Source organism: Neodiprion lecontei, chromosome 2, assembly GCF_021901455.1.
Source record: "Neodiprion lecontei isolate iyNeoLeco1 chromosome 2, iyNeoLeco1.1, whole genome shotgun sequence".
Lineage (NCBI taxonomy): Eukaryota > Metazoa > Arthropoda > Insecta > Hymenoptera > Diprionidae > Neodiprion > Neodiprion lecontei.
In genome coordinates, this window is record NC_060261.1 from 36,265,875 (window position 1) to 36,279,976 (window position 14,102).

Below are 14,102 nucleotides of genomic sequence, written 5' to 3' on the forward strand. Positions count from 1 at the left end.
CAATTCGTTTTTCGCGCAACCCCAAATTCGGTAGCTGTCAGTCCGCTAATAAAATTTCTCGACTTCCAGGATAAGCGCTCCGTGGTTCCTGGTTCATGTTTACAATAAATTATTTCAATTCGTTTTTCGCGCAACCCCAAATTCGGTAGCTGTCAGTCCGCTAATAAAATTTCTCGACTTCCAGGATAAGCGCTCCGTGGTTCCTGCTTCGTGTTTACAATAAATTATTTCAATTCGTTTTTCGCGCAACCCCAAATTCGGTAGCTGTCAGTCCGCTAATAAAATTTCTCGACTTCCAGGATAAGCGCTCCGTGGTTCCTGCTTCGTGTTTACAATAAATTATTTCAATTCGTTTTTCGCGCAACCCCAAATTCGGTAGCTGTCAGTCCGCTAATAAAATTTCTCGACTTCCAGGATAAGCGCTCCGTGGTTCCTGGTTCATGTTTACAATAAATTATTTCAATTCGTTTTTCGCGCAACCCCAAATTCGGTAGCTGTCAGTCCGCTAATAAAATTTCTCGACTTCCAGGATAAGCGCTCCGTGGTTCCTGCTTCGTGTTTATAATAAATTATTTCAATTCGTTTTTCGCGCAACCCCAAATTCGGTAGCTGTCAGTCTGCTAATAAAATTTCTCGACTTCCAGGATAAGCGCTCCGTGGTTCCTGCTTCGTGTTTACAATAAATTATTTCAATTCGTTTTTCGCGCAACCCCAAATTCGGTAGCTGTCAGTCCGCTAATAAAATTTCTCGACTTCCAGGATAAGCGCTCCGTGGTTCCTGCTTCGTGTTTACAATAAATTATTTCAATTCGTTTTTCGCGCAACCCCAAATTCGGTAGCTGTCAGTCCGCTAATAAAATTTCTCGACTTCCAGGATAAGCGCTCCGTGGTTCCTGGTTCATGTTTACAATAAATTATTTCAATTCGTTTTTCGCGCAACCCCAAATTCGGTAGCTGTCAGTCCGCTAATAAAATTTCTCGACTTCCAGGATAAGCGCTCCGTGGTTCCTGCTTCGTGTTTACAATAAATTATTTCAATTCGTTTTTCGCGCAACCCCAAATTCGGTAGCTGTCAGTGCGCTAATAAAATTTCTATAACTTTACAATCTTCTCATAATCTTTTTGGTAAAATATGTCGTTAAAAAAATTATATCAAACCTTACACATTATTTTTGATTTGTTCTCACGCTGAAAATATTTATTAGTATTCGAGGTATAACTCGAGGTGGTTAGCGGTTTTCGTTGGAGGTAGTTAGGAGTGGTTGCGGGTAATCTTGGTGATTCAGGAAGGCGGACGAGGATTTGTGCTCGGTGAGTAAAACACTTTTATAATATTTGATGGCAATTGTAATTATATTTCATCTGAAATATTACAAACTTGTCACGTTTACAATAAATTATTTCAATTCATTTTTCGTGCAAGCACATATTCAGTAGCTATGAATAATCTTGTACAATTTATTATATTATTAATTAATTAATTACATTAATCCTTACACAATATTTTTGATGTGTTCCTATACTAAAAATATTTATTACTATTCCAGGTATAACCCGAGGTGGTCGGAGGTGGACGAGGAGGAGGACGAGCTGGACGAGGAGGAGGACCAGGTGGACGAGGAGGAGGACCAGGTGGACGAGGAGGAGGACGAGGTGGACGAGGAGGAGGCGGGGTGGGTCGTGGGAGAGGACCTCTCCTCTCCTCAGAGGAGGGGAGGGGGAGGGGCAGGGGAGGGGTAGGGGCAGGGAAGGGGGAGAGGTGGGCGGGGAGGGGGAGGGGGAAGGGAAGGGAAGGGAAGGGAAGGGAAGGGAAGGGAAGGGGAGGGGAGGTGGGTGGAGGGTGGGAGGGAGGGAGGGAGGGAGGGAGGGCGGGCGGGCGGGCGGGCGGGAGGGAGGGAGGGAGGGCGGGAGGGAGGGAGGGAGGGAGGGAGTGGAGGACGGATGTCGATGCGAGCCCGTTAGAGTTAATAGAGCAGTACACCCCCCCCCCCCCCGCCCCCCCCCGCCCGCCCTCCCTCCCTCCCTCCCTCCCTCCCTCCCTCCCTCCCACCCTCCCACCCTCCCACCCTCCACCCACCTCCCCTCCCCTTCCCTTCCCTTCCCTTCCCTTCCCTTCCCTTCCCTTCCCTTCCCTTCCCTTCCCCCTCCCCGCCCACCTCTCCCCCTTCCCTGCCCCTCCCCCTCCCCCTTCCCTGCCCCTCCCCCTCCCCTGCCCCTCCCCCTCCCCTCCTCTGAGGAGAGGAGAGGTCCTCTCCCACGACCCACCCCGCCTCCTCCTCGTCCACCTCGTCCTCCTCCTCGTCCACCTGGTCCTCCTCCTCGTCCAGCTCGTCCTCCTCCTCGTCCACCTCCGACCACCTCGGGTTATACCTGGAATAGTAATAAATATTTTTAGTATAGGAACACATCAAAAATATTGTGTAAGGATTAATGTAATTAATTAATTAACAATATAATAAATTGTATAAGATTATTCATAGCTACTGAATATGTGCTTGCACGAAAAATGAATTGAAATAATTTATTGTAAACGTGACAAGTTTGTAATATTTCAGATGAAATATAATTACAATTGCCATCAAATATTATAAGAATATTAATTAATTAATAATATAATAAATTGTACAAGATTATTCATAGCTACTGAATATGTGCTTGCACGAAAAATGAATTGAAATAATTTATTGTAAACGTGACAAGTTTGTAATATTTCAGATGAAATATAATTACAATTGCCATGAAATATTATATAAGTGTTTTACTCACCGAGCACAAATCCTCGTCCACCTTCATCTCCTTGTCTTTCTTCCACCGCCGATCACCCCCAACAACCACCGATAACCACCTCAGGTTATAGCTTGAATAGTAATAAATATTTTCAGTATAAGAACACATCGAAAATATTGTGTAAGGATTAATATAATTGAGTAATTGATTAATTAATTAATTAATAACATAATTAACTGTATAAGGTTATTCATAGCTGCTGAATATGTGCTTGCGCGAAAAATGAATTGAAATAATTTAATGTAAACATGACTAGTTTGAGATATTTTAGATAAAATATAATTACAATTGCCATGAAATATTATAAAAGTGTTTTACTCACCGAGCACAAATCCTCGTCCCCCTTCTTGAATCACCTCGATTACCCGCAACCACCCCTAACCACCCCCAACGACCACCGCCAACCACCTCGAGTTATACCGCGAATACTAATAAATATTTTCAGCATGAGAACAAATCAAAAATAATGTATAAGGTTTAATATAATTTTTTTATCGACATATTTTACCAAAAAGATTATGAGAAGATTATAAAGTTATAGAAATTTTATTAGCGTACTGACAGCTACTGAATTTGGGCTTGCGCGAAAAACGAATTGAAATAATTTATTGTAACATGAATCAGGGACCACGGAGCGCTGATCCTGGGAGTCGAGTATCACCGCGTAGCGGACCCGCGCAGAAGCTACACAGTGCTTGGTCAAAAGTTACGAGGTCACGAACCTGTACAGCCGAAACTACGCAAAATTACTCCCGGAGGTCAAAAGTCATCAGGTCAAGTACCTGGACAGCCAAAACTACGGAGCGCTTGTTCTGGAAGTCGAGTTCCTGCAGGTAGTGGACCTTGAGCGCAAAAACTACGGAGCGCGTGTCCTGAAAGTCGTGTTTCACCAGGTAGCGGACCTGGAGTAAAGAAATTACGGAGCGCTTGTCCTGGAAGTCGAGTTTCACCGCGTAGCGGACCCGAAGCGCGGGATCCGGGAGGTTGAGAAATTTTATTAGCGGACTGACAGCTACCGAATTTGGGGTTGCGCGAAAAACGAATTGAAATAATTTATTGTAAACATGAACCAGGAACCACGGAGCGCTTATCTTGGAAGTCGAGAAATTTTATTAGCGGACTGACAGCTACCGAATTTGGGGTTGCGCGAAAAACGAATTGAAATAATTTATTGTAAACATGAACCAGGAACCACGGAGCGCTTATCCTGGAAGTCGAGAAATTTTATTAGCGGACTGACAGCTACCGAATTTGGGGTTGCGCGAAAAACGAATTGAAATAATTTATTGTAAACACGAAGCAGGAACCACGGAGCGCTTATCCTGGAAGTCGAGAAATTTTATCAGCGGACTGACAGCTACCGAATTTGGGGTTGCGCGAAAAACGAATTGAAATAATTTATTGTAAACATGAACCAGGAACCACGGAGCGCTTATCCTGGAAGTCGAGTTTCACCGCGTAGCGGACCCGAAGCACGGGATCCGGGAGGTTGAGAACCCGGTACTCGAAATACGTAGCGGACCCGAAGCGCGGGATCGGGAGGTTGAGAACCCGGTACTCGAAATTTGCGGAGCGCGACTCTCATCCGTCCGCTCTACTGCGCGGTTGTTTCCCGACTGAGGAATTCGGCTAGCTGATTTTGAATTGGTGACGTCACTTTCTGAACGTCCGACATCCAAACTATGGTTTCGAACTCTGATACTATGTATGACGATGTATGATGTATGATGTACGATGTATGATGTATGGTGTACGATGTATGATGATATGATATGATGTATAATGCTTTTAGTTTTCACGTTTCATACAAGAAATACGCACTTCATCTCTCCTGCCGATTCCAGACTCAAGCGGCTATGCCCTTCGATGGTCAGCCGTTGACTGAAGATATATTCTTCAGTGAACGGGTCGGCTAATAACGCTGCCGTTCTGCGACAGTTGGATGATGAAAAATTTCGCTCGTATCTTTCAAATGTGTGTTAAAATACACTCGAAGTGTTAAGAAGCGTCGTTCTTTCTCTCCCTATCACCTTTCTAGGTCTTTAAACCACTACGCAGCGTTAAATACCGTCTCATATACGAAGCATCCATTTCATCTTAATCAAAATTGGCGCATCCGTGATGTATTACAGTTACTCTGAATTTTTTTCCATCCGAATACTTTTCGGAAAACAATTCTGCTCCTCCACCCAACGCAGATACTTCACTTACGACCAGCTAAAACAACGTTTCGATTCTATGCCTATGAAAATTCAAGATCGAGAGAGCAAATGAAAAGTTGTTGGAATAATTATGAATACTGATGTCATGGAATACGTCGAGCGCGCGTCGAATAGAATCCCATTTCGAAACGAATAATTCTTCTCTTTTCATATCATAGCTAATCTAGTAATATAGGTAAATAGGATGGTTGGAGGTGTTCGGAAATGGTAGGACATTTCAAAAGTTAAAGTCGACGATGATCCGGTGCATCAATTTTGTCGTTACAGATTTCCTTTTCCCATGAGGCATAGAGTATTCAACAACGATAATGCAGTCCTTAAAATTCATCATTCATCTCTGTCTGGAAAGATAATTCGCAAGGCGTGGTGTTCTATTCTATTTGCATTATTAGAAAAATACCCGTACTCTACATACACTGTTTCTAATCTTTTCCTACATTTGGTTTAATCCCCATGCTTCCACAGCACGAATAGTCGGAAATGTTTTTGATTATCCATAATAAAATAAAAGAAGTAACAAAGCTTAAATTTATTGTTAAAGCTCTAATGAATACATCAAACTGCGGTCGAATCAATTCATTTATTATTTGCACATGACCTCTGTATATTTGATAAATTATTCCTACATACATTGAAACATATGTATTTATAATGAAATATCATGCAATGGGCTGTGTAAACTATAAACTATAATTTCTATCGAATAGCTGCTTTTATGTCAACAGGGCTTTGAGACTCAGTTCAGTTCGTCCTCCTCCTCGTCCACCTCCGACCACCTCCAACAGTCGCCAACCACCTCGAGCAACCACCGATAACCACCTCGGGTTGTACCTGGAATAGCAATAAATATTTTCAATATAAAAACACATCAAAAATATTGTGTAAGGATTAATATAATTAATTAATTAATTAATAATGCAACACTAATAATAATATGATACTCCTGATCCTACTCCTGCTCCTACTCCTACTCCATTAAATATTATAAAAATGTTATACTTACAGTGCACAAGTTCTCGTTCTCCTCGTCGTCCACCTCGAACACCCGCAACCACCTCCGACCACCTCGAACGACTAGTGCTAACCACCTAGGGTCATATTTTGAATACTAATAAATATTTCAAGTATTAGTACTTATCAAAAATCTAGTGCAAGGATAAATATAAAGTTTTTATTGTCACATTTTACCAAGAAGTTTATGAGAAAATTATAATAAATTATTGCTATTTTATCAGTGCATTGATAGCTACTGAATTTGGGCTATCGCGAAAAATGAATGGAAATAATTCATTGGAATCGTGGCAAGTTTGAAAAATTAAAAATAAAATATAACAACAATTGCCATTAAATATTATAAAAATCTTAGACTCACCGTGCACAAATCCTCGTCCTCCCCGTCCACCTGGTTCTCCTCGTCTTCTTCGACTTCTTCCTTGTCCACCTCGATCACCTCCAACGACCACCGCTAACCACCTCGAATACTAATAAATATTTATAGTATTAGAACTTATCAAAAATATTGTGTAACAATTAAGATAATTTAATTATTGACACTTTTCACTAAGAAGATTATGAGAATAGAAATAATTTATTGTAAACAGGACAAGTTTCAAAAATTTTTGATAAAATATAATTACAATTGCCATTAAATATTATAAAAATGTTGTACTTGCCGTACACAAATCTTTGTCCTGCTCGTCCACCTTGTTCTCCTCGTCCTTCTCCTCGTCCACCCGGATTACCCGCAACCACCCCTAACCACCTCCGACCACCTCCAACCACCGCCAACCACCTTCAACGACCACCGCTAACCACCTCGGGTTATACCTCGAATACTCACAAATATTTTTAGTATTAGAACACATCAAAATATTGTGTAAGGATCAATCTAATTTTTCATTGACACATTTTACCAAGAAGATTATGAGAAATTTATAGAAATTTTATCAGCGCATTGATACCTACTGAATTTGGGTTTGCGCGAAAAATAAATTGAAATAATTTATTGCAAACTAGACAAGTTTAAAAATTTCTAGATGAAACATAATTACAATTGCCACTATAAAAAATAATTTTTTCCAGTAATGAAACTTGTAAACTTGAAAATTAGTCTTGAAAGTCAAGAGTCACCAGGTCAAGGACCTGGATAGCCAAAACCACGGAGCGCTTGTCCTGGAGGTCGAGATCCACCAAGGGGAGGACCTTGACAGCCAAATCTACGGGAAATTAGTCCTGAAGGTCGAAAGTCACCAGGTAAAGGACCTGGACAGCCAGAACTTCGGAACGTTTTTCCTGGATGGTTAAGTTTCACCAGGTTGTGGACCTGGAGCGCAGGAACCACGGAGCACTTGTCCTGTAAGTCGAATTTCACCAAGTAGCGGACCTGGAGCATAGAAACTACAGAGCGCTTGTTTTTCAAGTCGAGTTGCACCCGGAAGCGGACCCGGAGTGCCGGAACTACGGAGTTACAGAACCCGGTACTCGAAATCTGCGGAGTGCGATTCTCATACGTCCGCTCTACTGCGCGGTTGTTTCCAGACTGAGGAATTCGGCTAGCTGATTTTTGTCTATATAGATCGATCACGTCGGGAGAAAAAAAATTTTGGGTGACGTCACTTTCTGAACATCCGAACATCCAAACTTTGGTTTCGAACTGTAGTACTGTGTATGATGTATGATGTAGAATGTATGATGATGTATGATGTATGATGTATGATGATATGATATGATGTATAATGATTTTAGTATTTGCATTTCAGACAAGAAATACGCACTTTATCTTTCCTGCCGATTCCAGATTCAAGCGACTAGGCCCTTCGTGGTCAGCCGTTGACTGAAGATATATTCTTCAGTCAACGGGTCAGCTAATAACGCTGCCGTTCTGCGACAGTTGGATCATCAAAATTTTTGCTCATACCTTCAAATGTGTGTTAAAATACACTCGAAGTTTTAAGAAGCTTCGTTCTATCTCTTCCTATCAAAAAAAAAAATAAAAAATCCTCGACAATCACCTTTTTAGGTCTTAAATCAGAACACTGCGTTAAATACTGTCTCACATACGGAGCATCCACTTCATCTTGATCAAAATTAGCGCATCCGTGACGTATTACAGTTACTCTTAATATTTTTTTATACAAACACTTATCGAAAACAATTCTACTTCTCCAACGTAGATATTTCACTTGTGACCACCTAAAACAGCGTTCCGATTCTGTGCCTACAAAAATTCAAGATCGAGAGAGTAAATGAAAAGTTCTTGGAATAAGTATGAATATTAATGTTATGGAATACATCGAGCGCGTGTCGGATAGAATCCTATTTCGAAATGAATAATTCTTCTATTTAATAGTATTCAAAATAATACAAAAACGTAATGGCATTATATGACAAAATAGGTGTGCAGAATAAATAGTCCTTAGCATAATATGAAATGTACTACATCAGATAGTTATCACAGTCGTTCTAACATCTAGCTCCAGCTCCAGATGCAACACACGACTTTAGGATACGATATATTCTGTATAATATTGCATGGTCTCTCTTTCATGTAACCAGATGTGAAATGTTATAATAAGCAATCTACACCGTATATCTTTTTTATTTTTCTGAACCGTAGGTCGTTAGCTGTTCTAGATCTCGTTTTCGAACTTCTGAAGATTCACTTAGTCTAGAATGGATCATAAAAATCGATTTGAGACAAACGATTTTTTGCTCACATGATTAAGGTCAACCCTTTTGAAGTTTTGGTGAAAACTTCGACGATTCCGAATAATGGAGTTTATTCATAGTGCCTGGATTCTAGAGCAATTGTTCGGGTGTTCGGGTATAGCAATTCAACAAGTCGAAAAGTCGAAATTGAAAAGCACGGCTTGCAACCTGTTGGCCGTAATAAGCTAACGCAACGAAGATAGAGTTCTATAGAAGTGTAAGGCCTGCGGACTATTTGAAGCAAGCAAGACAAGTGTGGTGCTCGGACGAACTATCACCCCAATATCCAGGTGTCGTTAGTGGCGCTTTTGCTGCGGCTCAGGTACAGCACTTTATGCTAATGCGCATAGTTTCGATATGTGTCGTCCGACGGATTTACGAGTCTCGGAAAGCTCTACTTCAAGCGGCTGTTGACTCGGATATATGTATACCTCAGTCAATAAAGTGACTCATAAGCCGCAAGCATAAGTCGTACCGTACACTTCTGTAGAACGCCATCTTCCTTAGAATCAGTCAATCAGTTGCATTATTTCACGTAACTACTCATTCACATGTGTTAAGAGAGGAAGCGGGTGGGAGTGCAAGGCTTGCGATTGGCCTGTGCACCTTAACTCAACGTTCGGGCGTCGATCCTAGAGTATTCCATATTCCGTAAGTTTATGAAGTCTTGAGCACGGTGGGTTATTTGTCATTGACTAAAATTTTTCGTTAAATCACTCGGTGAAACATGGACAAAATTATCATCGGTGCATTACTCGCATTGTTTGCATTGTCACAAAGTAAGTATCTAGATTCCAATTAACTCTGCAATTCTTTCACGATTCGTTACCTTGGTAATTCAGTTCTAATGAAAACATTACTTCGTATCCATAGGCAACGCCCTGGAATGCTATGTCTGTCAGAATCAGGAAGGAAACATCGAAAAATGCCTAAACACGATAAAAACATGTGAACAAGAACAAGACGTTTGCTTCTCAGAAATTAAATGGGGCAGTAAGTAACAAATTTACAACTTATTCAACCATGTCGTGCGCCTGTTGACATTGTTTGCACTACACATCGGAGGTATTATTTAGTGATTGGTGTATTCAACAGCGTCAAAAACATCGTATTCTAAAAATTAATCAGTGTTCTAGATTGATGTTATTACAACCGAAGTTTAAAATATAGTCGCATCACATTACAATTATATTGAAAACAATATTTTTTTATATAGATTCATTAATATTATTTTACAATTACTTACTCTATTCAGTAATGATGATTCTAAAAATTCATTTAATAATAGAAAAATTTACTGATAGATTAGTTTAGTATATTATAAGAAGAAATAAAATAATGGAATGAGCAACAGTATTACTGGTACCTGAATCATTGTAAGACCAAAATCTGAAAGTAGAAATACTTCATTGAATTATGTATTTCTGCTATTGTATCAAGTTTAGCGAATTTTTTGTGTTGATAACGATTAATTATCTTTTTTTTTCTTAAGGTACACCATATTGGTCCCAAGGAGCCAAAAAGCAATATTATATATCAAAACGATGTTCAACGAAAAAAGAATGCGAAAGAACAAGACGGAATAACATGAAGGACTGCACACATATATGGTACCAGGATTGGAAGTGTTCTGAATGTTGCCAGGGCGATCGATGCAACTATTACATTATCGTAAGTTCCCACAAATTGTTATCATTCACAGGATAACTGAATGTTATTCTCGATATTAATGTCAATTATTGAAAAAGAAAGCATGAAAAAGTGAATCCATCAGCTCTGGAAAGTATTAACACTTATAAATTTACGAAAACAATTTCAATTTCAATTCCATTTGATAAGCTAAATATTGCTTAATCCTACTTCAATAATTTCAAGATTATATTTTTTATTTCAGTCCGATGCAACGAAGACCAATATGCATATTTCTATCTTAGCATTGATAGCAGTATCGTATTACTTGGTTATGTAAGGTTAAGAAACATCTGCCAACTGCTAGTATGCAGTACACACTTGAGGAATATGTTCATTCCTAGTGAAAAAAGCCTTCAAAATATTTATTTATCCAGTAGCAAACTACACGCAAACATTATGGGGCCAAAGGATCTCACAATGTGCATATTCACGTATTTGTAGTGAATTTTTTACTCAATGCTGTGCAGATCTGAGCATTGTAAATGCATCAAATTAATTGGCATTTATATATTGCAATCAACTTCTGAAACGATATGAAAATTTTTAGATAACTTAGAGATGTTTCAATTTTATTATCGAAGAGGATATTATACCTTCAATATTTTCATATTTACATTTACTTTTTGATTTTATGCAATGCTGAATTTCAACACCAAATTTAGCTAAAGAATATCTACATTTATTTTAACTGTTGGAATTGTCTAGCAGTAGTGATGAAAGTAACAGTTGTAGAATCAAAATCGTCATACTGTATTACTCACATCAGTATTTTTTTTTTCTTATGTGAAATCTCATGGAAAGATATAATCTATTCAAAACCATTCCGTGTTTTTTACAATGAATGTATTCATTCAATGTGTTCTAGTTAGTATATAGTTTGATACAAATATTCGATGTTCTAAGTCCAAAGGCAGTCTGTTATATTTTTATAATATTTATTATTCATACCCTTTTACCTTGGCAGCAAACAAACTTTTCGGCAAAAATCACCCAATCTAAATAGGCAGCAGATTTTTATGGTCTACTCTGTAAATTATACAATTACTTCGCTATAAGCCATATTTTACAGATAAGTTTATTTCCACAGTGAAAGTATACTACTTATTACCTAATCAATTTACGGCCGTGTCCTGTAATCCAAATTTATATTTTTATTTGATCTTACGCATGAAATGTTCATCATTCACTATTGCAAATACAAACTCTCATCACTTTTCCACAAGGAGAATCTCAGACACTTAGTCTAATATTTTTTGGAAATGTTTTTGTGGATTAGAATAGTGAACAAGGGTTGAAATTTTATTCAAATAATCTTCTATATATACTTGTACATCCTTGCTGCTAAAACTCCAAGCTATAAGCAAAGTAAAAATATTCCAGAATTTCCTGTGTAGAATGTACTAAATAATATTTGGTAATCTTTACTTTCGCGCACATAGTTTAATTCGATTTGATTCCGCCGATTTATGGCAACATGTCCAAATTACAGTTTTTTAAACTGACAATTTCTCAACATACATTTAAAAATTCGAAATATGAACAATGTCTTTATATATTGCAAGCTAAGTATCTAGTAGTAAGTTTAGTTATTAGAAATATACTGGATAAAGAAACTTTTTAAGTAACGTGATATTCGCGTTGTTATGACTATGTACAAAATAAATTCCGTCCGTATTATAAAATAAAATTTATACTTTTAATAATGGCCTTGATGTTACGCTTAATTTATACCTTTCACCCTTCAGTTAAAAATTGTCAAGTTAAGTTGAGAGGGTTCGTTAGATCCCTCCGTACACAGAATACGAGGAACTGACGATTGCGCTATAAGAAATGATTACACAAAGTCTATAGATATTGATTGCATATCAGATTTTGATAACATACCACTTTCGATTGTAATTAATGAGGTGCTCCAGATACTATTGAAAAAAACAAAGGGATCCTTACTCATAATTAATATATCACACTCTGATAATAGCTTTGATGTAGAAGATGCAACTGACAGTGGGTACCGCCATCAATATCTATTGAACAAGCCAACCAATTCAGTGCTAATATTGAATGATCTGAATTTTAAATAGTACTTGAGGTATCAGTAATTGAGTGACATACAGGCAACATTAAAAGGAAAGATAACAGAAAATAGTGCAATTAGTTGCACTATTAGTTGCAAGTTTGACATTTTTTGGATAACTATACCACCAACTGATATCAGAGTGGTATTCAGCTTTCTAATACGAAGATTAAGGGATTTACGGTGTTGCACGGAGACAAAAGTTACTTGTTAACAGACTTGAAATAAAGTAACCACTTTATCAGTAATTGCGAGTTCGGTGTAGTTCAGTATCTCAAATTATCTCTGTGGGTGCAGGAAAGGAGGTACTAAATTAAACCTGCTACAGCATTGTAAAATTTCTCAGAGTTCAAATGTGCACCTCTTGAATAAATCATTTTCTATATTCTCTAATAATTTTCATTACAAAAGTGATCTAAAAAGGCTTGAAGAATAATCAAAAAAAATAATTCATGTAAGTACATATTATAATATATATGTATATACACTTTCAATTTTCGTTGTAGAATAAATTGCCTTTTATTTTAATCATCTCATAAAACAGGTATGTAGACGATTAGAAATACTATAATCACAAACACCCTGCAAGTTTAATTTACTGACACTTTTAATAAATACTTGGATTTTTCAACACGATCTACAACGCTCAGGAAGTGTTGCAATCGAATTCTGAGGCCCTAATAAAACTACGATAAAACTATCATCTCGATAATAATGCAAAATTCAAGAAGTACGTTCATATACAATCATCGTCACAAATATAGAATGGAACACTACTTTATTTTCTACTGCATAAACCGTTTAAAACAATAAAACTATTTGCAACGGTTTCCTTTTTGAAAAGAATTCCCGCAGCTCTTGTTTTGTCTCAGACAAAGATGCAAACAAAATTGAGTTACATATAGATCATTTTTTTCGAATACCTGTCTTTTTACTTGCTTTTCAATTATACACATAATTAGCAAATGCCTCTGAACTCTGATTTCACAGCAAACCACTGGAGATAAAATATTGTTTTGCAAACAGTAATATTTAACTAGCTTATCCTATGCATGTTCCTGTACAGGGCTACTCTTCAGTTTCTCAGTTACATACTTACGCGACACTTATTAAATGAATGAGGAAATTTGTAATTACTTTCAATATAAGTAAGCTGTACCCGGCTAATGGCTAGAATTATTCCAGATTTGGACAGATACCATGCAATATAGAGGTGTTTAGCAGCGAAGGACTAGAACGGAACGAAGCAGAATAACGTAAAATTTTAATCAATGATTCTGCCGATATCATTGTTATCATCAAAATAATTGCTACTGATCGAAACCGGTCGAATCCGTTCATTGAAGGTGAATTTTTTGAATAATAAACAGACACATTTGCAGAGTTTAAATTGGTCGATTACAGAGTATGCATCTTATTATATTTCATCTCGCTCGTTTATTCGTTCCACGTCAAATACGTCATTCATAGCCAGCACCAACATGTATGAAAATCTACACATGTATTGAAAAGTGTACAACTTAGCTGAGGGCAATGTTCCTCGCTAATGATTTGGTACAAGATTCAATCAATTGATAATAATTGTCGAACGAGACAATCCGCTTATTCTTCAGTCAGTA

The 14,102-nt window shown here is 37.9% G+C and overlaps 1 protein-coding gene and 1 long non-coding RNA gene across 2 annotated transcripts; one reads left to right on the plus strand and one right to left on the minus strand.

Moving 5' to 3' along the window:
- Window positions 1-5,957: 5,957 nt before the first annotated feature.
- LOC124293134 lies at window positions 5,958-6,740 on the minus strand. Its single transcript, XR_006903061.1, has 3 exons — window positions 6,688-6,740; window positions 6,382-6,490; window positions 5,958-6,097 (listed from the first exon to the last, which is right to left on the minus strand). It is a non-coding gene; the product is annotated as an uncharacterized LOC124293134 (long non-coding RNA).
- A 2,496-nt stretch (window positions 6,741-9,236) lies between these two features.
- Window positions 9,237-12,884, plus strand: LOC107222443. Its single transcript, XM_015661816.2, has 4 exons — window positions 9,237-9,496; window positions 9,591-9,710; window positions 10,210-10,388; window positions 10,612-12,884. Exons 1-4 carry the CDS (start codon window positions 9,445-9,447, stop codon window positions 10,684-10,686), a joined length of 426 nt encoding a protein of 141 aa, XP_015517302.1. The 5' UTR covers window positions 9,237-9,444; the 3' UTR covers window positions 10,687-12,884.
- The last annotated feature ends 1,218 nt before the right edge of the window (window positions 12,885-14,102 follow it).